At 63.5% G+C, this 27400-nt stretch overlaps 1 protein-coding gene across 1 annotated transcript; it reads right to left on the bottom strand.

The window, feature by feature from the left end:
• Nucleotides 1-313: 313 nt before the first annotated feature.
• Nucleotides 314-26852, bottom strand: PDXK (pyridoxal kinase; the record flags this gene model as incomplete). Its single annotated transcript, XM_029938852.1, has 11 exons — nt 314-2731; nt 2959-3025; nt 4304-4440; nt 5492-5603; nt 7882-7927; nt 8493-8578; nt 9274-9320; nt 10097-10180; nt 11433-11537; nt 15655-15709; nt 26736-26852. Coding segments are annotated over 11 exons (969 nt in total), but the record flags the coding sequence as incomplete, so codon positions are not given.
• Between the last annotated feature and the right edge of the window lie 548 nt (nt 26853-27400).

Here is a 27400-nt window from a genome sequence, read left to right as displayed (position 1 = left end):
AATGTGAGGTTCAGCAAGGAGGGAGTGGCAGTCAGGAGTGGCCTCGGGACACCCCGCGGTGCCAGGGCCCCGCCCACCCCCGCCCGGCCTGCCTGCTCCCCAGAGGATTCACCCTGCCAGGGCTCCGGCACACAGTGTTACTTTCCCAGATGATGAAGGTGGGGAGGAGGCGGATTCTGCGTCTACAAGGCTGGCGGGGCGCTCTGGCCTCCGTTCTGGACATGAAAAGCACCCCAAACTGGGCTCAGGCCAATGTAAAGTTAAGACATTTTAAAAATTGGTTCCAACAAAGGTTAAGAACAGGACAAAGAAGCATTTTTACCATTGCTGACGTATATTAAAAAATAATGCAGATTACCACGATTCCTTTAGCAAGACTTGGCAATGATTTGAAAATGGCTTTAAAAAGAGAGAAGTTTGTAATTCATCCTCAAGGTCTACAGAAGCTTTGAAAAACTGTCCTGAAGTCTGTACTCGGATAAGCAGGCGACCAGGACTGACGCAGTTCTCGTGTTACAGCATGTGATTATTACTCTGCGGGTGGCTAAGCTATGCAAAGTAAAGACAAAGATTTATTCTAATTTGGACCCAACCCATGTAAGACAAAAAACAAAAGATGCTGCCAGTGACCACAGTCGACCTCTGAGTGGGAGATTCTAAGTACAGACAAACCAGGGCCGGCGTGTCCTGGGTCCCGGAGCCCCACACGGTGCTGGGCTCAGCGGCAGCACGTGACCCTCGCGGCTTTGCTGGGAGAAGCTGGCCAGGTTTCCACAGGAGCCCCGCACCCTGGAGGGGCTCTCGGGGCGCAGGGGTCCCGCTGCTGGGGGCGGAGGGTGCAAAACCCCACCCCTCCCAGCGGTCGGGGCCTCACAGTCAGAGGAGCCTAGTGAGAACGTCCGGGATGCAGTCAGAAGTCTGTGGTTGGCAGGAGGTCCACGGGGTATAACACAGAGGCTGAGCCCCTGAAATGAAACTTGAAGAACAGAGGATGGCGCTCACAGCGTTCCGAAGGCCACCGTGCACACAGCCGGCCCCTGCGCCCCGCACCGTGTCCACGCCCCCCTCTCACTGCGGAGAGACTCGCTCGGGCTCCTTCCCCGGTCTCACGCTTGCTCTCGAGGTTTACGAAGAGGCGTGGCCATGTCCCCAGCTCTGTTTGGCAGTGACAGGTGCTGCCCAGGGCGACCCTGGTCCCTATGCTCACCCTGCTGGGGAGGCTGCCCGCCAGAGTCTCCTGCACCGGGGTCAGGCTCTGTGCCCCGGAGTCTAGCCCTCAGGACCAGGAAATGCGACGGGGGATGATAGGCCCTTGACCCGTGGCCGCAGAGGGGAGTTGCGAGCCACCGAGCCTGCGTGCGGGCGGCCGGGCACTAACGCATGAGCGCGGACACTCAGGAGGCGGGCAGACAAAACAGCATGGACGCTGGTGTTTCTGTCTTGGGGAGTTTGCGACAGAGTGACCACCACCCCATCCAGGAGGTGGCACTGGGTCCGGGGGACACTGGCCCTGCCGCAGAGGGAAGTGCGGGCTGCAGGAGAGGGCCTGCCTGGGGGACGGGGCAGGGGTGGGGGGCTCTCTGTGGGGGGGTCTGCCCTTGCTCCCCCCATGCTGCAGGGTCTGTCTCCCTCCGGGCAATGGGCTCCTGGGAGATGAAAACCTCTGCTCTCCCCAGGGTGGGCATGGAGGTGGGCACCCCTGCTTGAGCCATGCCTGGGAGTCCTCAAAATTAAGGGGGGTCACAGAGGTGCCCTGGCAGTAGATGACCGGCCTGGTGTCACAGCCTGTGCCGTGGCCCTTGCCCTGGCTCCTCCTCTGATGCACCAACACCGTCTCCTGGGGGAGGGGCGGGAGCTGTAGCCATCTTTCCGGGGGCCTCGTTCACCCCAGCTTCCGGCGGGCATGAGGGCAGGACTGAGCACACAGGGTAACTGGCCCGTGGGGTTAAATATGCCAACGGTGCCCATGCCCTCTACCTGTCTCTGCACGACTGTGTGGCACGAGGCATCTGTCCCCAGCCATGGGCGGTGACACAGACTTCACCCAGCGTGCCCTAGACCAGCGAGGCTCCGGAGGGAACACAGAGGTCATGTCACAGGCTGTCCCAGCCTCACGAGCGCTCACTCACCCCCGGGGCGTGTCTGAGCCGGCTGGCATCACCCCGTTCCCAGCCCTCCCCCTCCCCCACGGCATCTCAAGCAGGAACAAAGGGGATGGGGTCACAAGGACGACAGAGACATTTGGCAGAACTCTCCCAGACGCAGAGGGTTACAACCCAACCCTTTCTCAGGGACGGGCAGACTCCAGGGCTCCCCGGCCCTCGCCCGCTCGGATGGGACGTGCGGTGGCCGCAGTGCCCGTGGGGCTGGGTTCCCGGGAGGCCCAGGAGCCCTGGGGGACAGAGAGCCGGGTTCCCAGAATTACAGATTTCTGTGATCGCTTCGTGACTTTTAAAAAGCACGACCAGCACGTTTTCACAATTAAGACCGGTTGATGCTGGACACTCACGAAAGAAAAGAAATATCAAGTTTCAGTCGCGGCTCTAAGGCAGACGCTACGTTTTCACAGGGATGACGATGGACGCACGACGCTGTGCGCTAGGCGGGGCGCGCGGCCCTCACAGCACCGTGGCCTGGACCACGATCTCCGGGTTCTCGATGTCTTTCTTGCTCTGGACCATCCTCAGCTCCAGCTGCGCCGGGCTGGGCTTCAGTCCGCCCTCTGCCTGGGCTACGAGACAGAGCGCTGTGACAGGGACAGGGCAGAAGCCACCAGTTTCCTGCCCCCTTCCTTCACCTGAGCCCTGACCGTCTGTGTCACCTCTAGGGCCCTCAGGCGGGGCACGAGCTCCACAGGCCAGCTGAGGCGGAGGGGCCCTCGGGTCCCCACTGTCGGCACCAGAGCAGGGCAGGTGCGCACCCCCCCCCCCCCGCACCAAGGGCCGGGCTGGGAGGTACCTTTTGCACACGTGATGGTCCGCTGCAGAACGTGGTGCATGGCAGATAAGGTCTTCTCACAGGCCGCCTGCCGGGCGAGACACACACACGTGGTCCGTGCTGCCCCTGGCCTGGACGGGACTCCTCAGGGACCCACACCCTGTCTCCGCCCCGAGTCGGCAGGGCACTGGCTTCGCCGTCACATGCTCCCCACCGACGATGCCCGGAGAGCTGGGCAGGCACCCGGCTACTAGCATTAACCATGTGCTCTGGGGGAGGCCTGGGCTCTGGGACCTGTCGGTACCGTCTGCCATGCAGCAAGTGCTTAGTAAGTGTTTCTGGAATGAACTAAAGACTCTTAATCGATCGAAAACAGTTCCTATCCCAGAGTTGGCCAAGGTTATTGCTTACTGGCACCTCAAAGTCAAGGGCTCAGGGCTTAGCAGGAGCTGGGGAAGTGAGTGGAACAAGCCGGAGCCGTGCTGAACCCGGGTTTGGCCCCAGGCGGCCCAGCAGCAAGGTGGCCACTGTGCACCAGATGGCCAAGGTGCCCTGTACCAGGCAAAGCTCCCACGGCCACCGACTGCAAGAGCAGGTCTGTGCTGCCCCTCGTCCCTGGATGTGGGGGTGGGGCAGGCAAGGACACAGCCCACGTGGGCCTCGCGCCCCAGCACTTGCCCCTGGGCCTTGTGGGCAAGAGGGGCAGGGCTCCGGCGCAGCCCTGCAGCTCACAGACACACTAACTGAGCGGACGGTGGGGTGTGCCTGCCCCTGGGGGCCCAGCACAGGCAGATTCAAGGGCATCCACTTCCAGATCCCGAGCTGGAGCGCCTTCCCTGAGTGGAGCCGGCACAGACGGGGCCGTGGCCCCTCTCTACCCCCCCCCACAGCTGCCCTTCCCACGCACGTTCTAGAGACGGCAGCCAGGCCTTGACCGCACCCTGCTCGTGGAATCGGTAGCCAGGGATCCGCTCGCCCAGCAGAGGGCACACAGAGTGGCTTTATCTCTGCACGAACGTTGACAGAGCAGAGCGTCAGGGAGGGATGGACGGACATTCAACGCTGCCGAGGGTGCTGAGCCTCTCTGCAAGTCCCCTCCGAGGGCCCCACCCACCGGGGCGAGGGCCTCTCAGGACACACACCCACTGCGGCGCCCTCGAGGGAGACACTCCTCGTTCCCGACCTCCCAGGCCCCCCCCCCCCCCCCCCCCCCCCCCCCCCCCCCCCCCCCCCCCCCCCCCGCCGTGGCTCAGGGCTGCCCCGGGCCCACAGGCCGGTTCCAGCGTGCGGTACCCGGGTGGCCTGTCTGAGCCCCTGCGGAACCCAGACGGTCCCCGATGGGGGCGGGGAGGGCGGGTGTCCTCACCTTGAGATCGTTGGGGTGCTTGTGCGTCCAGGCCAGGAGCATGGCGGCGAAGAGGTCCCCGGTGCCCACGAACACCGCGTCCACCTTGTGCATCTCCATGCGGATGCGCTCCGTCACCACAGAGCCGTCGGGGTTCCCTGCGGGAGATCAGCGCCCATGCGCACGGGGCCCTCAGTCTGGGGACCGGCTGCCCTCCTCCCCACCCTGCCCCGCCCCTGCACAGAGGCAGGGAGGGCTGGCGTCGCCTGTCAGGGGCTCACTGGATAGAACCGATGGCAGCCCCGTCCCAAGGGAGGGCCTAGATCCCGGAGCCCCTGGCAGGGTGGCCTGGGAGAAGCACCGCACGGCAGGGACCAGCACGCAGCCTCGAGGAGGGTGAGCTTAGTGCACAGGGGGCACGTGCATGGGTGTGTAAAGGGGTGTGGGTGGGTGTGCAAAGGGGTGTGTGCATGGTCATGCACAGGGGTACACAGGTGTATAAATGGGTGTGTGCATGGGTGTGCAAAGGGGTGTGGGTGGGTGTGCACAGGGGTATGAGTGTGGTCATGCACAGGGGTACACGGGTGTGCATGGGTGTGTACACGGGCATGCGTAGGGGTGCACAGGTGTACAAACGGGCATGTGCGTGGGTGTGCACACATGCGCAAGGGGCATGAACAGGGGTGTGCATGGGGGCACGCTCTCCCAAAGACAGAGGGAGTGGTGAGAGCGCCCCATGCTTTCTGGGACGGTGGGCGTGACCCCGGCCGCCTGTGTCACTTCAGTGCCCTACAGTACATGCCAACCCAGGTGACATCTACACAAATCTACAGCCGACCAATGAGGCCCCACAGGCCCCCTCCAGCTCTGTGGGAGGAGCAGGTGTGGACGCCTGGGTCCCCGGACCCTGGGCTCTGACCAGGCCGTGCAGGTGACCTTGAGCCTGTAGGACAGACGCTTTCCCGGAGCCGCCGGCGTGTCCCAGGCACGGAGGGCGAGCTGCTCGGTGACCGCGGGGAGGTCCCCTGCACCCTGACTCACAGGAACCTCTCTCGGTTTTGTTCTCAGGGCATTTAGGGGGTGACAGGCATTCAGAACACCCACCGCCTGCTGAGCGAGGCCTGATTTTCCCCCCATTGAATCCAGAGCCAGGGAGGCCTCAGGGGACCCGTGGCAGAAGGCAGGAGGGGGCCCGGGCACAGGACTTACGAATCCTCTGGCTCCCCAGCGCGATCAGGTAGTCGCTGCCCCTTGGGGAGGGCAGGTCGGAGCTGGTGATGACCACCGTGGCGGGGCCCATGGCGTGCAGCATGTCCATCACCTGCCGGAGCACAGGACCGTGTCGGCCATTTGCGCCCAAGTGGTCAGGCCCGACCAGCACAAGGACGCCGGTCCACGGGGCCCAACCTGATGGGGTGGACGCCGGAGGCCGAGCGCCCGAGGACCGGCACCCGGGTCCCAGCCTGCCCCTGCCAGCCCGTGCGCAGCCGCCGCCCCGATTCCCTCCCGCTCCCACACCCGCCGGCCCCCACGCCCGTCCCGTCCCCACACTCCAGACGAAGGTACCAACCAGGCCCCAGGCTGGCGGTCCTTTCTCAGCGGGCTCAGGGCGGCAAACCCACGCCCACCCCCAAACCACCACGTCCCGTCCACTCTGGAAAGCCGCTCGCTTGCTCGCTCACTCAGCGAAGCTCTCCCGCCGCGTGCCCAGCACAGGCCAGCGGCTGGAGGCTCCCTGTCCGCCCACAATACCCGCCGGGCAAAGCCAGGGCTCAGGAGAGCGCCAGCTACACCAGAGAGGGGTGCTCGTCTCCGGGAAGCAGGGGGGACCCCACCCTGCGTGGATCACTGTGGGGGGCCACGGCCGCTGTCCCCGTGGAGCTTCCCGGGGCGTCCGTAACAAGTGCTGCAGACAGGCGGCCGAGAGCAACACAAGTATGTTGTGTGGCCCTGGTGGCCAGAAGGCCAAGTGCATTCACGGTGTTGTCAGCCGAGGGCCTGCAGGCTGCAGGGCAGACAGGCCAGAGGGACGTGTGACAATGAGGGACAAGCTCTCTGTAAGTGGCTTTTCCTTCCCTCCTCGCACAAGGGCCTCAGAGCCGGGCGTGCGACCGGGCGGGCAGGCTGTGGGAGACGTCCCTGCCCCACGCGTGGGGCGTGCCTCCTGCCCAGCCCCCACCCCACGCGGGAATTTCCCACAGTCCTCGGGGCACGCGGCGTGCAGCAGCAGAGGGGCACCACTGACCTCAGCCCCGCTGCTCTCTGCCCCGGTGTCACCCGACTCTGAGGCCCCCGGCTGCTGTGCCAGCTCAGAGCCAGACCCTCAGAGCAGAGAGGGGGCACCCTCATCCCCGGGCACATTGGGGAAACAGAGGCCCACAGCCCCTTGGCCCCAGGTGTGGCCGGGACTAGACTTGGTGCTTGGATTCATTTCCGGGATGGTGAAGAGAGTGCATGCCCTGACAAGGCCCCGCCATGGGCGGGGTGCGGTGTCCTGCTGGGGCGTGTGGCCCAGGACTCATCTGCGGCCAAATGGCAGGTGGGCGACAAGTCCCACAGGGGAAGTCGAAGAGCTTCAAAGAGGAACCCTCACCTGTCTCGCTTCCTGCCCCACCCCTGTCGGCGGGGCCCGTGGCTTCCAGACGTGCCCAGCCAGCCCCCAAGGGGTGGGCCAGCTCTTGGCCATAAACCTCTGTGCATGCACACAGACACTTGCACACGTGTGCCCAGACATGCACACTGACTCCCACTGGTGTTGAGTGGACCCCACCAGTGGTCTCTGGACCCTGCTAGTCTGTGTGCGGGCTGGGACGGTGGAGCGCGCCTCTGGAGGGCCCCCCGCTGCCCGTGGAGGCCGGCCCCCGCTGCCTCTCCAGCAGACACACCGCTCACAAGGGTGCAGGAGCGCTGCACTTGGCATACAGCAAGCACTCACTAAATGCTGTGATCGCCGTGGGCCCAACCGTGACCCCAGAGACAGACGCTGGGGCCCTAAGCCCTGAACCTCAGGGCGTTTCCTATTTCCTCATAAGGAAACACGGTCTGTGCAGACCCGAGCGAGTTAGGATGAGGTCACTGCACAGGCCTGGGTCCCACCTGCCTGGTGTCCTTAGTGAGGAAAGATGAAGACACACACGCACATCATGGAGGTCCCTTGAAGACACACACAGGCAGAGGCTGGTGACGGGTCTACAAACCCAAGGGCGCCAATGATGGCCAGGAGCTGGGAGGCTGGCAAGCAACGGGTTCTGGGCCGGGAATGGTTCCTCCGACACCGTGCACTTGGCCTTCTGGCCACCAGGGCCACACAGAACATACTTGTGTTGCTCTCGGCCCCCTGTCTGTGGCACTTGTTACGGATGCTCCGGGAAGCTCCGTGGGGACAGCGGCTGTGCGCAGAGCGGGCGGCGGGTAAGTGGACCCAGGCCAGCATCAAGCTGCAGGTGCCCAGCCCAGCGGCTAAGACGGAACTTACAGCACGTCCCCCAGGCCCTGTGGCCGGCTGCCTGGGGGCCAGGGGCTGACCACCTGGGGTGCCCACCTCCCCTCCCCACCACGAGTGCCGCACCTGCCCCATGCCAGGCCGCAGAAGGTCTTACCGCTAATGCTTCTTCTTGACTGCGGATCTTTCTGCCACTAAGTAACCTGGAAGACAGGGGAGGGACGGATGAGCCCTTGCTCCTCTGGGTCCTGCTGGAAACATCCCCAGGGCTCCGGGGCCCTGGCGAGCCCCCCCCATCCTCACAGGAACTCACTAGGTGCCCGCTGGCCCACGATGCACTCGAGGGCCATCGGGGATAAGATTTAACAGCGGCAAGGGACAGCAGGACACAGCCCCACCTAGTGGCCAGTGAGGGTGACTGACGCCCATGTGGGTTTTGGAGCACCAGGTGGCTGCCTGCATCAGGTGGCATGGGATCCCCATCCTGGGGCTGGTGTCACCACCTGTGCCCTTAGCTCCTCCCCTTTCCATCCCCAAAGGCTCGTGCTGCCCAGGAGAACGACCGGGGGTCAGCACGACCACAGGGAGTCAGGGGGAAATAACCTCCCATCGCTGTCGTCGGGCCAGAGCACCGGGCCGGCCCTCTACTCGGAATGTCCTGCCCCCCTGTCCCCCCCAAAGCAGGACATGGGAGGAGGGCCTGATTGGGTCCGGAACAGCCCTCCCCGTGGGGAGGTCTGGAACCTTCCGTGCTTTCAAGTTACTTACTCAGCCTCGAACTGGTTGGGGGTTATGATGTCTGCTACCGGCACAACCTTCTCTTTGTAGACTGGAAGAAGGTCCTCCGGAACGTACTAGAGGGCGGCAGGGACAGAGTGATGCGCGCGGCAGAGGGAATGAGACCCGCAAGCATTCGCTGAGAGTCCCGCGGTCCAGGCTCGGGGCCGGAGCCCTGCCGTGAGCCCCGCCGTGGGCACGAGACACTGGTACCCGGCGGTTCCGGGGTCCTGGGGCCGGGCTGGGGCCAGTGCCCTCCGTGCCCCACATGCCGAGCCCCCCTGCTGGCCACGGGTCCCACCGGCGGACGGACGGCACCACCCGCCCAGCGCCACGTCAGGGGCGGTAAGCTACGGCCCATCTGCGCTAACACGGTTATGGGGGAAAAGGAAAGAGAAGTGACATTTGTGACACGTGGCGATTACAGGAAACTCAAATTTCAGTATCTGTGTGGAATTTTATTAGAAAGCAGCCATGTCTGTCTGCAGACTGTGGCTATTTCTTTTCCTTAAGAGATTTTATTTTTCAGTAAACTCTGTGCCCAGTGTGGACCTTGGACCCACGACCCCAGGAGCGAGTCACAGGCTCCGCCGCCCGAGCCGGCCGGGGCTGCCCCTGACAGAGCAGGACGTACGGCCCCGTCGTGCGCTCTCGGGCCCTTTGCAGAATCTCGTGCGCCGGCCCGCTTCCTGGCCAGGCGCCATGTGTGCGCCGCGCAGGCCCGCGGGCCGTCGGCGTCCCGGGTCTGGACTGACGCGCGGAAGTCACTAACCATGGAGCCTTCGCCGTTCCACTTGTCCCCCATCACCGGGTCGCACACTGCAGAGACACAAAGGGCATCCACTAGCAAACGGAGCGCCTCGCAAGAGGAGGACGCTTCTCCTTGACTTCTGTCACGGCCGACCGCGTGGGGAAAGCCCGGCCTCTCCGCCCCTCGCCGGCTGCCTGCCTCCGCGCTGCGGGCCGAGCCGAGGGGCTCGGATGGGTTCCGACCCGACCGTCGTGCGTACCTTTCTCGAGAGTGCGGCCCGGCGCCCCATCCCCTCCCGCCCCCACCAGGCATGTTCCCTTCACACAGCCCACGGTGTGCGCGAGGCCACAGGTCATGCGGGACCTGCCGTGAGGCCGGGGACCGGCGTGGACGCCTGGGAGAGGGCTCCCACCTGGAGGCAGGAAGCGTCCCTTGTGGCCGGGCCCTGCAGAGTCCCAGGGGGACAGTAACCAAAATGTCCCACCTGTCTTGCCTGGGGGGGCATCTGCTTGCAGGACACCTGAAGGGCCAGCGCGGCAGCCGCGGGGGCAGAGACAGGCCTGGCATGCGGCTCAGCTCTGCCCCAGCCGGCGTGCCCACCCTTGCCCCACCCAGGGCATTCTCGTCCACCCCGGCCTCTCAGGGGTCAAGGGTGGCCTCACAGGATGCGGATGACAGCTCCTTTGTAACCTGCTTCTCTGCCAGGGTCACTGTGAGGACGTTCTGAACCCTTCCCAGAGCTCTGCGCTTCTGGACCAGGAGAGGCGGGACGGGAAGCAGGCCGAGCCCCGTCCCTGGGCCCGGGTCAAGCCCACCGAAGAAGGTGGCAGAGCCCGGCGCCTACCGTACACCAGCCTGGAGTTCTGCTGCTTCAGCTCCCGCACGATGTCCACCACCGAGGCCAGGAAGGACTTGTCTCTCGTGTAGCCTGCATGGGAGACGCAGGCCGCTGCGTCAGGAGGCTCCGCCCGCACCGCAGCCCAGGGAGGAAAAGCACCAGCAAAGCCACCTGCTGCAGGGGCGCCCGGGGGGCTCGGGCGGCTAAGCGCCCCGCTCCTGATCTCAGCTCCGGCCGTGATCTTTCGGTCCTGGGATCAAGCCCTGGCTCGGGCTGGGCACCGAGCAGAGAGCCTGCTTGGGACTGATTCTCTCTCTGCCCCTCCCTTGCCCACAAGCGAGCGCATGCTCTCTCTCAAAATAAACAACCTTAAAAAACAAAAAACACGCTGCTCTTGAGAAGAGCAGGGAGTGCTCAGATCCTGTGGCCAGGGATAAGACAAAGGGTCCCCGAGGGGACACTGGGCGTTTCCCAAACAAAACATCAAATTTTATTTTATTATCTTAGAGTTTTTTTTACCTTGAGAGAGAGCGAGCACATACGCACATGAGTGGTAGAGGAGCAGAGAGAGACCCACACCCAGCATGGAGCCCTTGTGGGGTCCCAACCCCACAAACCGTGAGATCGTGACCTGAGCTGAAATCAAGAGTCAGATGCTGAACCAACTGAGCCACCAGGTGCCAAGTTTTAAACGAATGGAAGAAGCCATGAGTGATAGGTTTACAAAGAATATTTTCTTTTGTCTTTTCTGTTTTCTTTAAAAATATTTTTTACATCTATTTATTTTTGAGAGAGACAGAGCATGAGCTGGGCAGGGGCAGAGAGAGAGGGAGACACAGAATCCGAAGCAGCTCCAGGCTCTGAGCTGTCAGCACAGAGCCCGACACGGGGCTCGAACCCACGAACTGGGAGATCATGACCTGAGCCGAAGCCGGACATTTAACCGACTGAGCCCCCAGACGCCCCATTTCCATTGTCGATAATAAGCACATTTACTTCTAAACTACGTACGTAAATACAAGTAAATACGTTTACCATTAGGTTGACTAATGAGCCAAAGCACCAAATGGCAGCAAGCTGCTTGCCGGGGTGTTTCACTCCCAGCCTCCTGCCTGTCCCCCGATCCCACATGGGCCCCAGAACCCCAACGCGGTCCATCCCAAGGCCAGGACACCCAAGGTCATGCTAGTGGAGCATGGCCGTCACTAGGGTGCCACCAAATTCTTGGCAGCACAGCCTGTGCCTCCTCGGAGGAGGCGGGGCCCAGGGTGGGGCCCCTCCCCCCGCCCACCCCTACCTGAGCGGCCCACAGGTGCCAGCAGCCGGCGGCCGGCACACTCACCTGTGAGCACATAGTCATACTTGTTCACGGCATTCAGCTTCAGGCCTTCGTACAGCTCCTGGAGCTCATTTGAGTTCAGCACTTGACCTTTCCAGTGTGGGTAGCCTGGGGGGGGGCGGGGCAGGACAGTTGCTGCGGCCCAGGCGCTCCCTCACCCTCGATGGTGCGATGCTGCGGAGAGCCCGCTGACACCGTCCACCTCAAAGACCCCTGCAGACACCGCCGCCTCTCCTGCTGCCCGGGCCGTGGGGCCCCCTCCCACCGCCAGCCCCCCGCAAAGCCGGCCCAGCGCGCGGCGAGGTCGGTGGGCTCTGCACAGGGGAAGCACAGCCTGTGTCACTCGGACGCACAGCTGCGCACCTTCTCCCCAGGGCGCCCCCCACCCCAGGGCACGGTGGCTGCTCGGCCAGCCTCCCCTGTGCCTGCTTCCCCCTCCCCTCCGGGCCGAGCGGCTCCATCACTGCTCCCTGGGCACCTGGTCAGTGGGTCACATCCTGCCAACCCAGCCCCACAAGACTGAGGCCGCCACCAAGGCCAGCCTCAGGTCAAGGTGCGGCCAAGAGCCAAATGTGAATTAGGAGCACGCTCCGACAGGAGTCCTCAGCCCTCACAGGAGCCCCTGCTGAAGCGCTCGCTCTGGGCATGTGAGCACACAGACTGCCGGCCTCCTAGGGGACCAGCCCACCGCGGAGGAGGGCTCCTGCCCGTGCGGGCAGGGGCCGGGGCCACACCAGGCACACCCTGCATCTGACCCATGGGAATCTGGTCCTGGTGGCCCGGGAGCATGCGCCTGGCGTCCGGCTTGTCCCCATGTGCCTTCTCCCCGGGCTGCGATAGCAATTTGTCCTGAGTCCTGGGAGGTCCGTGGGAAACGGTCCCATCTGGGGGTGGTCCAGGGGGACCCTGGCACACCAGGGCCTTCCTTAAGCCCTAGGAATGAGCCCCTGAGCCCCTGAGCTCCCAAAGCGTCCCTCCCACAAAGCACACCCACATTCCGTGATTCACCTCCACGCTTCCTATCCCCAGTGGGGCCTCTGACATTAGCAGCACCCACGCCCCCGGGGGTTTGTCTGGAGTGCAGATTCTCAGGCCCGGGCCCAGCCGGTGGGTCCCCGTGTTGGGGACAGGCCCGCACCAGGAGGTTCTTATCCACACACGAACCCGAGCGGCACCGACCAGAGCAGGGGGTCCACAAACCGGGCCCGTGGCTGCGTCTGGCCCACTGCACAGGCTCTGAGCCGAGAACCAGGTTTTACACCGTTCAGTGTTTGGGCAAAAAGAGCAGCAAGACTTCGTGACGTGGGAAAATTGGATGAAATTCCATTTTCCGTGGGCATGAATGAGGCTGAGGTTTTGCTGCAGCTCAGCCATGCCCGCCTGCGGCCCCCACTGGCACGCTGCGAGGGCACGGAAGCCACAAGGCCTCAATTATTTACCATCTGGCCTGTAACGGGCACGGGGCACACGCCCTGCTCAGCCGGGACGGAGGCTCTGCGGCCTCGAGCTTACGGGTCATCTCTGAATCAAGCCCTAATGAGTTCCATTAACAGGAAACAGACCCCAAAAGGGGCGTCTCACATTAGGGCCCCAGGTCAGGCCACCAAGACCTGATACCGAGCCTGGAGCACTTTCCAGCCTGGAGTGGAGCCTTCAGCCAGTCAAGGTGGGGTTTCCCGGCCACACTGGGAAACCATGGATGGACCCGCTCTGGCCCCTTAGACGGGCAACCCTGCCTACACCCAAGGCATTTACTCCCTGCTAACAAATTCCTTTCTTCTTTTGTTTTTTTTTAACGCTCTCTCTCTCTTTAAAGACCTTTTTTCCCCTTCATTTCGGTGGAGTCCCTGCCACTTTCCAGATGGGATGCCGTCTGATTCACGAGTCATTTAACTAAGCCTGGTCTTCCAGGTTGCTCGGCTGAATTTCGGTTTCTAACGGACCCCCCTTCCCACCCCCCGGGATGGCTGGACATGCGCCGATGAGCACACGAGGAGGAGGGGCCTCCTGCCTGCCGGCTGGGACGCGACAGCACGGCCCCCGTGGGAAACAGGCTGGCGGCCGCTCCCGTGGTCAGTTACCCCCAGCCCGAGCGGCTGTGCTTCTGGGTGTGTCTGTCTGGGGAGATGGAGAAACGGCCCCCAGAAATACGTGCAGACAGACGCTCACAGCCGCAACCTGGGACAGCCACAACCCGCAGACCGTGCCCATCAATAGAGGGACACACGAGCGAGACGCAGCGTGCCCACGAGGTGGGCAGGGCCGTCCAGCCTTGGGGAGGCGCAGCGCGGGCACCTGCCGCCACACGGAGGCGCACGGGGGGCACGGCGCCATGGGTCTCCTGTCTTCGGATTCTGTGGGGGAAGCCTGCAGAGCAGGCACACCCACAGACAGGAGGCAGCGGGACAGCGGCCCCGCGGCCGGGAGAGGGGCCCGCGTGAGGGGCAGGCGGGTCCTGCGGCTTGTGCTGGGGCAGTGAGGGTGCCTGCGGTGCACTCGACACCACCGAGCGGTCCACCTACCCAGGTGACTTACGTCCACGGCTCATAGATATCAGAGCAGAGACGTTATTTAAGGAAAGGATTACTTTTGGGGGGCGCCTGGGGGGCTCAGTCCGTTAAGCGCCCAACTCGGTTTTGGCTCAGGTCTCGATCCCTGGGTCAATGGGATCGAGCCCCGCACTGGGCTCTGAGGTGAACATGGAGCCTGCTTGGGATTCTCACTCTCCCCCTCCCCTGCACATTCACATGCTCTCTCTCGCCGCACCGCCCCCCAAAATCCTACAAAAAAACGAACAGAAAAAAAAAAAAAAACTTTAGCAGAGTTAAAAACAAAAAACAAAAAAATGCCCAAGTACTTCTGGGTGCAAAGTCCAGGACTGGACCCATGAGATTCCGGATCAGGCTGCACAGACGGCCCCGTGCGTCCAAGTATGAGGTGCTCCGAGCCACTCCCAGACCCCGGGGGGTGCCCCTCGCCAGGCCGGCGCCACACAGCATGTGGGGGCCCTGCCAGGAAGCCCAGGGGCAAGGCTGCATCCCTCCTCTGGCCCCGACCACACCCCACAGCGGCGGGGACTCCAAGCACTCTGGGGTCCGGTCTCCACGCGTCCCTCTCAGGCTTGGACCCCTCAGGACGGCCAGTCCATGGGCCCCTTCGGCCCGGGAAGCCCCCTCCCCTCCCCCAGGGTCCGGGCCAAGGGCAGTAGGAGCTTCTGCGCCAGGTCTGTGTCGAGACTGCACTAATGCTGCACGAGGAACTGAATCCCAGCGTTCGGTGCCAGTTTGGCTCAGTGACTTAAACAGACAGAAAGGAAGGTGCTGAAATGGCCAACAGACCACGTGGGATTCAGGGAAGTTCACTGAGTCGACTTAAGCTTTTTGGAGGCGTCCCCAAACCACAGGACCCGGACGCCAGGCAAAGCGAACCAGGGACGGGCTGTCAGTGAGACCCGCAGGCTTCCTTCCGAATCCCGGACGCCATTCCTCCTCTTGACTTATGGCTTACGACACCCCATCCCTTTTGAGAAGAGCCACACCAGGAGAGTTACAGCAACCTGCCCCAAGGGCACGGGCTGGGGCGCCCACCCAGTACCCTGCCGGCACACTGCCAGGTGCTTCCAGGACGTTCTGTGCCCGGAGCTTCCGTCCGGGTTCAGAGGAACTTCAGAAGAGGTGACTTGGGACGTCTCCAGGAAGGGAGTAGCCTCCTTCCCCTGCTGCTCCGGCACCCGGGGCCGCAGGGCAGGGCCCCCCGCCAGGGCCGTGGAGCCGGGGCTGTGGGGAGCAGGCTGGGAAGCCTTTCTGGGGACCATGACCTCGCAGCCCTTGGATCGGCGGTTCTGCTTCAAGGCCTCCGTGCAGAATCCTCGGGGTCCCTCTGTGCCGATGCACAGGACACATGGGCTCCCGAGGCGCAGGTTTGTAACAGAGAAACTCAGGATCCACCACGTGTCCCCAGGCAGTCTGCGGGGTCACGCCCCTGGGAAGAGGGCGCGGCTAGGATCCTGTCCTTGTTTCAGAGGAGCCCAAGGGGCCGAGAGGCTCAGCGACCGGCCCCAGGTCCCTGCCTTGCGCAGCCCAGCTGAGGCTTGAACGGCATCCACACCGGACAGGCCAACCCGGCCCCTCCTGACCTTCCGACGAGGGGTGGGGCCCCCAGATCTCTCTGGGCCTCGCTCGTGCCCACACCCAGCTCTACAGTGATGCTGAGGCTGATGCCTTACCTGTGTGGTTTGAAAACTGGACGGAGTTCAACGCGTCAATCTCAAATCCCAAAACCTGCAAGACAGAGAAGGGGCAGGTGTGAGAGAGCGGGGCCCCCGGGGGCGGCGGGAGCGCCTCCCCGAGTGGGGCTCAACACCTACACTTCAGTGCCGTGCACGTCTGGAAGTGTGTCGGCAGTGAGCAGCCCGGAGAGGTGAGCCTCCCCGCGAGGGAACTCGCTTCTGGAAATCCCACCAGGCAGAAATGCTTGAAAGTGCAAGACAGCGAGGTGTCCAGCTGTTCAGACGCTGAAACAGCTGTGGGGCCGTCTTTGTTTCCAGGACGTGGGTTTGATGCCCCGACCCCTCTGGGGAGGCAAGGTCAAGGGGCTCCCCACTGGAGGGCACAGCCGTCAGCCCCTCCCCCGGAGCCCGGCTCCCAAGCCTCCAGCACAGCCCCACCCACTGACCACTAGGGGGCGCCACGCCTGGGCTCGTGGGACTGCTGACGAGTTCCAGGTGCCAGCAAGTCAGGGCTCGAGTTTATAAAGAGTAGGAGCCCCCTTGTCAACCAAGGGGGAGGAAACTTACAACCGAGGCAGCTCAGGGGCCGCTCAGCCAGTTAAGTGTCAGACTCCGGATTTCGGCTCAGGTCGTGATCTCACTGTTGGTGGGGCCGAGCCCCGAGTCAGGCTTTGTGCTGACAGCACAGAGCCTGCTTGGGATTCTCTCTCTCTCTCTGCCCCTGTCCCCGCTCACATGCTCGCTCTTTCAAAATAAATACACATTAAAAAGAAATTAAAAGTGAAATCAAAAGGCCCAGATGTCTACACAAGCCGGCGTGGACGGCGGTGTGCCTGTGGGCCGGCAAAGCCCAGGGGACCTTTCCCTCGGCTCATCTTCCCTGTTTTCTCCCAGGGGCGATTCACGCAGGCGACGTGACCGAGGGAGCACTGCAGAGCCACCGGGAGACAAGCCACATTCACGGCGGGGTCCTTCTCACGCCCCGTGGCCGTCAGAGGCGGCGGGCGTCAGGACCCGTCCCCGCCCCTCCCTCAGCCTTCGCGTCCTGCCCTAACCCTGGGTCCCCGCCGGGCCCCACTGTCCTCTCCCACCCGTCCTTCCGGGCTGGCCCTGGCTGGCATCACTGCAGGCAGACCCAGGCCCAGGCCCTGCTGCCTGGTCTCCTCGCCGTCTCCCAGGGCGTCTGCCGCGGGGCTGAGGAAAGCTGCCCAGGGCCGCCCACAGGCCTCCGGCGCTCGGGGTGCTGGGAAAGCCAGGAGCCGCACCCACCGAAAGGCGAGGCCCGAACCCAGGAGCAAACCAGAGCCGATGCAGCGTGAAGCGCGTGCCAGGGCCCGGCCGCGTCCTCCAGACGTGTGGGAACCAGGCAGCCCCCAATGAGAGACCGGGTCGGGACCTCGGGGACCTCATGCGGGGAGACATCACTCAGTCTTCCTTCTGTGTCACCGGCCCCTGTGTGAATGGCACACCGGGAGGCCGGGCTCACACGTGGGCTCCAACTACCACCTGTCCTCGGGACGCTCGGGCCCAAGCGGGCTCGTGGCCAGCCTTGACTCTGGAGCCGCGTGAGACCGTGTCAAAAGAGGTGTGTGACCTGGATTCCTCCCCTGCTGGGGGTTGGGCTGTCCCACGGCCCCCACCACTGGGGGAGAGGCCACGCCTTCCCGATCAGAGCTTCTGGCTCTGCCCCCCGCTGGGACTCAGGATTGAACTGACCCCAGGCCGGCCCAGGAGAATCACGTCACCTGCAGGGACCAGCCTGCAGGGAAACCCAGAACGTGCCGGCACCCCCGCCACGGCCCATCAGGGTTTCAGTGTCACCCCTTCCTAGGGAAGCATGGTCCTCCTGTCCCCACACGCTGCTCCCTCTGGGGTTGCCGCCAGGCCCATGCCACCAGCCAGCACCTGTGCGAGGCCATGGCGGGGCCGGCCCGTCAGCCCGGAAGGTCCGTCTCTCCTCCCCGCCCCTCATGCTCCCAGCCCCCCGACACCCTGCCCCACGCTGACCCCTGGCCCCACCGTGGCTGTGCCGTCGCACATGCCAGCCACTGCTGCCCTCTCTGATGGCCTCCGGGAGGACCTGACCCTGTTCCTCAGTGCTCGTGGGGACAGGACCCGATGGGTTTCTGTTGATTGGACGTGCCCACCCCATTTGTCCGGGATCTGTCTGCCTGGTGCCCTGCTCCAGACCCCAGGCCCGGCCCCCAGCTGCTGCAGTGGGCGCTCTGTCTTCCCTCCGACCCCTCCCCTTCCCCACCAGGTCTCAGTTCACATCCACAGCTGAGGCCACCCGCGGGCCCCGGCCACGTGAGCCACCCAGACGCCGTGGGACGTCAGGAGCCCCAGCAGAAGGGCCAAGACAGGGGCCCTGGGGTGCAGGGCAGGTGCAGGAGGGCAGAGCGAGGCTGCTGGTGCAGGGGTGGGTTGACACCAGGGCAGGGAGGCTGCAGGCTGTTAACACCCCGCAGACCATAGAGTGTCAGGCTCCCAGAGGCCCACTGACCTTTGGACTCACTAACCTTTGGACCCTCTTCCTCCGCAGCCCCAGAAAAATGAGAAAGAACAAAGGAGCTTTTTATGACCCTGGCCCCTGAGGACTGGAGAGGGGCCCCGTGGGAGAGACACCTGACAGACACTGGGGGCCCAGAAACAGACGCTCCGCGGGAAACGGGGACACTAAAACCTCAGTTCCCACAGAGGGGCTGGGCCAGTGCCCCGTGGACTGTGGCGGAGTAGGAGACAGTGGAAGGGATGGGGAGAGGCGGTGAGTTGGGGTGGGGGAGGGAGACAGAGAGCAGAGACCGAGGGCAACGAGCGCACCGGTCCCCGGCCGTCCCTCTGTGTCCTGCACACCAGGGGCTTCCCAACCTCCCCCTACTCACTGGAACACCACTGACCTCCCTCAGAGGTCTCCCCTGACCACTCAGAGACAGGCAGAAGTGCGGGTGGCAGTCAGGAGCGGCTGTCTCCAGCAGCTGGGGGTGGGAGGTGGGCGCTGCTCTCACTGGCCGTAGCCCCCTGGCGGGCTCCCCTCCTGTGGTTCGCTGTGCTATCCACTCGTGATTGACGTCTAACAAGTCTCTCCAAAACCATTAAGTGGGTATCATCCAATTTTCGAGAAATAAACAAAAATCGCCAGTCGTATTAAACTGAACAGTGAAAACTGGCCCTTTGCAAATCTGCCCGCCTGGCGCAGGGCCTCTTGTTCCCAGATTCAGCCTGCGCCGCTTCAAGTCCCTCAGAATTCTAATCACGGCTAAAGAAACAGATTTGAAGCAACCATGACACAAATCTGGAAAACCCTGCCAAAATACTGCGCTCCGTTGCTGCTGGATGTATAGGTAATTATTAGTCCTTTGAAGCTGGCAAACCGACCCGAGAACGGAGTCCCTATTTCGGGCTCCTGAATGAGAGCCAGCTCGGCCTCGGGCCCCGCCTTCCCGGGAGCAGCCGGCGTGGCTCCCGACTTGGGCACGCACCGCTGTGGGCACTCCACTGCACAGGCGCGGACCCGCTGCCCAGCCAGGGGGCACCTGGAGGCTCTGCTCTAACGCCCTCCACGCCCCCTAGAGACCCAGCACGCCTCCCAGTTCTCTGCTGGCCACACCCCTGCTAAGGCAGGTGCCCTGGGGGGGGGGGGCTCCCCGCAGGTGCCTCCTCGAGTGCGTGGCTCCGACCCTCCTTCCTGTGCTTGCAAGCCAACCTCGCCTAAGCCAAGACAGCGCACCCCTTGCTCCCCAGAAGTTCACGCTGCTCCACTTTGCAAGGACAGGCGTTAGTATGAAAACGGTTTTCTCCGTTAGCACAACAGGCGCTAAGGAAAGTCTTGCGTAAAAGCGAAGTGGCTGGTTGAGGTTACAGAAAGCGGGGACACCGGCACCTGGATGACACCTAACGAACTCCCTGTGGAAAGAACCGCTCTGGTCCCCATTTCTGGACTGGACCCTGGCTGGACACAGCTCGTCTTCCCCTCCCCCCGAGGGAGCCGGACACAGACTGCTCCTTGGTCCAGGACCCCGTGGACCTGGCACACAGCACAGGCAGCCGGGCTCTCCCCAACCACGCTCCCCTCCTGCTCGGTGTGCGGCACACGTCCGGATCCCCATCCCGGGGCAGGCTGCACACAAGTCACGTTACATGGGAGAGAAGCCCCGTGTCGCACGGACATGACCTCCTCGTGTGGCGCTAACTTCCCGGACAGGACTGGCTGTCTGTGTGTGCCCGTGGGTGACAATATGTTGTTCTACAGTGAACCCTGGAGCCCTCGCTCACCCTGCACAACCGCATCCGAGTGCGGTGGCTCCCTGGAGGTGGGGGCTTCCCCACGATGACCATCCGTGGCACAAGGGACACTGCCTGGCTGAGTCCACTCATTACAGGTGTCCGTTAGAAGCAGGCATCCGGGCTGAGACCGGAAGGCAGAGCCCGCACTCAGTGAGGGAAGGACTCGGCGTGTGCGGAGCGGTGCCGTGTGCAAGACCGGCTCACCTGGAGCCGTGACGCTGTCACTGAACATGCACACGCGTGGGAGACGAGTCCGCCCGCTGGCCCCGCCCCGCCAGCCCGGGGACGCCCCATGCCTCACTGTCAGCGCCGCCCTCGCCACCCACGGCTCCGGCGGAATCCCACACACTGGAGGCCACGGTGCAGCCTCTTCCGCCCACGCGGGAAGCGTGCGGTCACCACGGAAACGGCGCACACGCGGGAATCGGCCTCCCCCACGCCCGGGTCGCCTTTTAAACATCTCCCAGCGCAGCAGCAGCACCGGGTGAGAGATGCCAAAGGTGCTTTAAGAAGAAGAGGAGAAGGAGAAAGGACGTTCGGCCCAGGAGGACGGCAGGGCCTCGCCACAGAGGCAGACCGCCAGCTCCACCCGCTCTCTGCCACACGCACGGGCAGGGTCCCCTCCCGACGGGCGGCGGCCACCGGCCTCACGGTGCCTTCCACCTCTGTGCGGGCGTGTTTAGTGGTCCTCACTCCCATCCCCGTGACTCTCCATTCTCCGCAGCCCCCCGGGCCCCCAGATGGACCCCTGGACTGCGTGTCGCACCATTCCAGAGCTGCCGGCCAGTTCCTGACTCCTCAAAACCTCTATGCCCGTGAGCAACTCTCCTGAGTGCAGACTATCGAGACCTTGCTGAAAACCTTGTGTTCTCGGGCTCTGCTGCGGCACCGGGTCTCGGTGGGGTTTTGGGTGAGCCCCGCGCACCCTGCACGAAGGCTGGCGTGGCCCCAGCCCCGGCCCTGGGCACCGCTAGCAAGTGCTCTCCCATTTCAGAGGAAACCGGGAGCCTGGGCCCAGGAGCCCCACGACAGAGCACACCCCTGTCCCCAGCGGGCCCCCGTGCGTCCGCAAGGAAAACCCGGCTGCCCCACGGTCACGGAAGGACAGCAAGCCGAGGAGGCAAGGGTCCCGGGTTCGAGGGACTCAGGAGGCTCACAGCCAGCCCAAACCGGAGGCTCTCCTGACAAGGTCCCGGCCTGGACACGCCGCCGGTGGGGGCGGCCCCTCGACCTGCCAGGGGATGGGGGTGCAGGCGTGTGCAGTGAGCAGGCTGCCGGGAGGAGCGGGGGGAGGGGGGGGAGAGGCAACTTGGAAATGGCTGGCAGCTCCCAGGCCTCTCTGTGCAGGAAGAGGGAGGGGGTGCGTGGGACACCTGCAGGGACTGTGGGGGGAGGGATCTTTCAGATGCTCAATCAGCGCTTCAGCCACCAAGAGCAAGCGGGGACCAGGATGGCAGGGACGCCTGCAGGCACTCTGGCTCGGTGGCTGCCGTCTTCTGGCCCTCGCAGACGAGTGGCCTTTCCCGGAGGAGGGGAGGGGCCCTGTGCCGGTGACGCATGCTCTCCGAGGCCAGATCCCCCTCTCTGACGCAAGCGTCAGCCCACTCCGCTGACAGCCAGCGAGACACAGTCGTCAACCAGCAGTGCACGTGCCGTCCGCCCTTGCCGGGCTGCAGGGAGCTCAGAACAGCAGGAGAGGGGAAGTTCTGGACGTTTCCAGCGCAGCTCCCCAACCTGCCCCGACCCCCCGGGCTCCTCTGGGGGAGAGATCCCGGTCTTCAAGAACCCTCACCCCGGCTTGTTCTGCAAGACCGTTAGCTGCCTCCACGGGAAATCAGGATTAAGAAAGAGGCCGCAAGCGCATCACGTGACTGCTGGCATCCTCCGGGCGCAGTGCTCAGTGTCCTGCCCCCTGCCTGGGACCAGTCAACTCCACCCCCCGTCCGCTGTTCCCTGACTCCCAACAGCAACTTCTGCTGGAAACAGACCCACCTCCCCGCAGCAGCCTGCAGCCCGCCTCCAGCTCAAGGCCAGCTTGGCCCACATGTGCACCCCTGCCTCGGCCGTCACCGCCCTGGCCCCGTGACCCTGGCCCTGTTCCTGGCACAGCCCACTCCCCAACTTCCAGGCGCCCCCCAGGGGCCACGAACTAGCAGGGGGGGGTCCTGCCCTGCAGAGTCCTGGGAGAAGGGGGTCTCATGCCAGGTATGCACCTGGGCATACATGGGAAACAATGCACTGCCCCCCCCCCCAGCCTGCTGCAGGATTCGACCATGTGGCCCGGGGCCCCACGCCTGCTTCCTCTCTCCTTGAGAAACTCCATTTGTTCTGTTCTTTGGTGTCACTCTTCCAGAACACTCTATGAGCAGAACTGGCCGGTTCTATTTCAAAAGCTCCACGCAGGTACGGGCAGAGGGTGACCAAGCCCGTGAGCCAAAGAGCACAGAGCCAATGGCCCCCGAGTCCCGCAAGCCCCCTGCTCACAGATGCACCCTCACCCATCCAGAGGGCACAGTCCCACCCCAGGCCCCGAGAGGAGCCCTTCAGCAGAGGACAGGGCCCCGCTCAAGCAACGACACACAACACCCACACCCGCACATGCACGCACGCCGTGAGGGAAAGGTTGGAGAACAGGACCAAGTAAGTTCCTGCTTTCTCCATGATGGGCACAGGGAACAGAGGGGGCGCCTGGGGGGCTCAGCCGGTTAAGCGTCTGACTTTGACTCAGGTCATGATCTCACAGTTCATGGGTTCAAGCCCTGCGTCGGGCTCTTGCTTAGGATTCTGTCTTCCTTTTTCTCTGCCCCTCCCCTGCTCGCTTTCTCTGTCTCTCTAAATAAACATTAAAAAAAAAAAAAAGAAAAACAAAGGAACAACAGAAACCCCAGTCCCAAACCAAAAAAAGAAAACTAGGAAATCAAGAAATCAAGCAATTCTGGGCCTTCTTGCAAAAAAGCAAAAGCAACACCTGTGTCCCAGGACTGGACCACCCCCGGGGACGGACCCGTCAGGAGTGCGGGGAGGGAGGCGAGCAGATGTGTGCATCCCAGAGCACAGGGAAAGTCCAGAGGAGCCTCGGGAGGGTTCCAAGCCCTGTGCTCCACCTCCAAGGCCCTGAACGTCCACACCAGGCAGGAGGGACGGGCACTGTTTGATGCCAGCTCCCTTCTGCTGTTTGCCAACATATGTCCCCAGGAGAGATGTTCAGGCAAAGTTCATATCTTTTAAAGGGCAGGGTGACATTCTTCCAGTACATTCTAAATGCAGTTACGTGCAGAAAGGCCCTTTCTACCCCGGACTGCTAAGGAAAGAATGGAAAGCGCTTCCTCTGAGCAAGGCCCCCTTGAGGCTCCAGGGGCTCTTAAAAGTGACAGGCTGGGAAGAAACAGCCCCCTCCCCCCACCCATCACGCCTCTCTAGGAGGCCCGGAGGTGCCAGGGGCTGCAGCCCTGCAGCTTAGCGGTGGAGCCCGCCGTCCCTCTGCCCCAGCTGCCCCAGCCAGTGTCACTTGGCAGGCAGTGGTCTCCATCCACATTCCGGGCCAGCGGCCTCGCAACGCACCCCGCTGCCCACCAGCCTCCTCCTGAGGGATGCCTGAGCCACAGGCCACTGTGGCAAAGGCGTCCCTGTAAAAAAAAAGCAGACTCTCCACTGACCAGTGTAGATGTCCTAGGTCTGCTCCTGCACAGATGGGCCCGGAGAGTCCGAGAACGAGGCCAGGCTCTGCAGCGGGTCCTGCATGCGGCCACCTCCCCAGGACCCTCCAGGACCCCCCAGGACCCCCCTGGGCCCTGCCTTCCCGGCTCTGCAGCGACGTGCTGTGTAAATGGGTTCTGAGGGACGGCCCAAGTCAGACTCTCAAAGCTGCTGGAATTCAGGAATTTTGTGTCTCCCGGCCACGGGGACCCTTCAGGGCTCCCCCACCCCACTGTGACTCTCCAGGGACACCCCCTCCCCGGACAGAGATCACATGTGTCTGAGGCAAGGTCCTTCCTGCGACCCTTCAGAGGGCGCGTGGCCCCACCAACACCCTGACTGACTTCCGGGCCCTGCCACGGCGAGAGAGTAAATCTCTGCGGCTCCAAGCGGGATGGAGAGCGACCCCAGGACACGCAGGCACCACCCTCCGCCTTGGGGCCTGTGGGCCTGCCCCACAGTGGCACAGAAGCGGGCTGCGGGGCTGCCTGGGGTCCCTAGGGTCTCCCCTCCCCGAGGGGACACACAGACACGGAGTCGCCGAACAGATGAACACACACGGACGAAGCAGGGCTGCAAGGGACTGGACCTCCCGGCCCCGAGAATTGTTAAGTTTCCAGCTTCCAAGAGGAGGCGATCCCAGCAGCGTCCAGGGTGGGGGGTGGCCGGAGATGGGCTGCACCTCATCTCCCCCCACTGCATCCTTCCCTTCTCTTTCCCAACCCTAGAACGAAAGGCCAGAGGAAGGGGAAGGCCCAGCCCCGCACAGGGAGGCAGCCCAGACTCATCCCTGGTCTGTGTGACCTTGACCTGGCAGCCCTCCCTCCATGGATGGGGTCACGGAGTCCAGGAGCCCGGGCTCTTACCTCCTCTGTCACTGGTCACTAAAACATACTTTGGACTCAAGTCTGGAAACTAATCCAAAACCAGGGTCAAGGTTCTGCCCCTTCCTCTTCTGTACACTTTTCTCAGCCTGGGGAGGGTGGCTGCCCATGGACCGCCCACGGTGTGCTCCGGGGACCCGGCTAAACGCAGGCTGGGGGCCATGGCCCGTGACGCCCGGGACTCGCAGGCTCACACCACCCTCACCCCGGAGCAGCGGGAGCTCCCCAGGAAGGGGCCCTCGCCGTGCGGGCACCGTGGGCCGCGCTCCGTCCAGGCGGTGCCCTGGGAGCCTCGCACCATCACTCATGAGGCTTGGAGAGGTTCAGCAGGCAGGGCCCGGTCCCTGAGCCAGAAGTCCGGGACAAAGGGACGCCGACCGCGTCAGTCCCCACAGGGGCTTCTCCAGTCTCTCCAAGTCCATGGAGCCAGCCAGAGCCCACCTGCTGCCACCCTCTGCAAGTTCTCTGCCCGTGAGCACGGTCGGGCACCGTGGAGCCAGCCCACCTGACTCCAGCTGCACGGCGTTGGCCGGAATCAAGAATCTACCCCCGTCTGAGCACAGCTCCGGGCGTCGCGGACTCCCTGCTGGAGTCTGCAAGTGTGCGGCGCCTCGGCTGTTCCGGGCTCCGTCCAACCTCGGCCATCCCGCACCAGCGCCGGTCTGAGGTCGGTGCTCAGGCCACCCCACCTCTCCCTGCTCCAGCGGGGCGCAGATGTGGGGGGCGGGCGGGCAGCGGAACGCCAGTGTGGGACCCTACGGAGCACCCTGCGGGACTTCCAGGTCGATCCCACCAGAGCAAAGCGGCCGGCCTTGGCAAGCATTTGCAGACTGATGAGGAATCTGGACTCTTCTCGAGGAAATACTAAGTCGTTACGGAGAGAGAGAACTAAGAAATTTCCAGAATTTGTTCTTGTTATGAGCTGAACTGTGTTCCCCAAATCCCTCTGCTGACACCCTGGCCCCCAGCACCTCAGAACGTGGCTGTGTTTAGAAGCGGGATCTTTACAGAGCTAACTAAGGTAAAACGAGGTCAGCAGGGTGGCCCTGGTGACATCCGGCTGGTGTCCTTACGAGGAGAGACCAGGACACAGACGCACATGGAGGGACCAAGGGAAGACAGCCATCTACACGCCACGGAGAGACAGATGTCTCAGGAGGACACAGCCTTGCTGACACCTTGATCTTGGACTTCCGGAACCAAGAGCGAACAAACTGTCGTCTGCACCGCCCGGTCAGCGTACTTTGTTAGGGCTGCCTGCAAACACGGATGTTGCCTGTTTGGGGTCCAGCTAGGGGGAGCATGTTCGGAGGACCACCGCCCCTGGTTTTCTCCCCTCCTCAGTCCTCTCCCTCCCAAGAGTACGCCTTATTTCTGTAATTAGGGAGCAGGTAATTAAGGCCCCAAACCCACACACAGGTAAGTGCCTGAGGCCCCAGCCCACAGCCACCCTCGGCAGAGGCCCCAGGCACCCTTCCCGCCACCTGACCCTGCCGTGCCTCATTCCACAGCCTCTAAGACACACCCTGTCTCCCTTAAAACTACTCGGGAAGTGGGCATCATGACTGTTCCGCAGCCCGAGAAACTGAGCTCAGTGTGGAAGGTGGCCTCTTCAAGTTCAGGAACCTAACAAATGTCCCCTGCCTTCAGGGACACCCGCCCAGGCTCTTCCTGGGCCTCACAACCCGAGAAGGAAGTGCTGGCATGAGTCAGATCAGAGGCAGAGATCCCCCCGCCCCAGCACACAGGCGAAAGCCCAGGTTAGAATCGCAGCTCTGACCCTCAGAGCCACCTCCCCGGGTGGGTGGTCTGGAGGAGCCCCCTCCCCAGAGTCCCTGGCATGGAAGCTGAGAGCACGTGCCTGGAAGGAGCCAAGGGCATCGCTGCAGGACCCAGATGAGCCTAGGAGAGGAACGGGTGCCCAGGGCACGGAGAAAGGAGTGTGGACAGACACAGAGGAGGGACTGGACACAGACCACAAGGAAGCCAGCAGGGGCCCTCACACCTCTGCCAAGGGCACAGCTCCCCGGGCTGCCTGGCCAAGAAGTGTCCCTCCGGGGACCTCAGGCTGGGGTTGCTCTGCCTTCCAGGTGCGCCCCTGCACCTTTCTCCCCAAGCACAGACCACCCCAGCGCCCTGCCTGCACAACCTGCCTACATCTAACCAGCTTCCCCTCCCCCAGAGAGCTGGGGGCAGGCAATCCACCCGCCATACCTGCTTCTTGCTGGAGTGGAAGGAGGGGGTGCAGACCAGGGATGACAGGCTCAAGGTGGGTAGGCCAGGGACCACGACCTTGTCATGACCACCCAGCCCTCCTGTTGGGCAGACAAGGGAAGGAAGAGCCCATCACCCGGCGCTGCCTGGGCATGAAAGCCCAGGCCACCCAGGCGTCCTCCCGCACCTCCAAGAGCCACCCAGCCATAACCTTGGGGCTGCAATAGGAAGCAGCGGGTGCCTGGCCAGTAACACCCCATCAAGGAGGGGCGGGGGAAGTCTGTCATTAAGTGAAGGCTAAAACACTTGAAAACCAGCTTTTAAAGCCAAAGGGGAGGCCTGAGTCGGTTTCTGGGCTTTTCTGCAGAACCAACACCTGCAGGTGGCCTTCTCTGCCCCGCCCGCTTCTCTGGCCACCACCTCCCCGAAGAGCCAGCCGTAAGGTGGGTCCCACCGCGGCCGCCACAAGCCAGGGACCGCTAGCTCGCTCCTGCACCTAGCAGGTGAGCGCGCCAGGCACCTGCCTTCCCTCCCTCCCCTACGCCCCCAGGGCAGAGTCGGGAAGCCCCTCGCCGCATTCTCCAGCTTCCAGGGAGTCCCCGGCCGCCCCCGGCAGGCAGGGGCGCGGGTGGCGTGTGCGCCACTGCCTGCGCGCGGGGGCCTAG

This window comes from Suricata suricatta, chromosome 5 (genome assembly GCF_006229205.1).
Source record: "Suricata suricatta isolate VVHF042 chromosome 5, meerkat_22Aug2017_6uvM2_HiC, whole genome shotgun sequence".
NCBI lineage: Eukaryota > Metazoa > Chordata > Mammalia > Carnivora > Herpestidae > Suricata > Suricata suricatta.
This window is presented reverse-complemented; position numbering and strand designations above follow the sequence as displayed.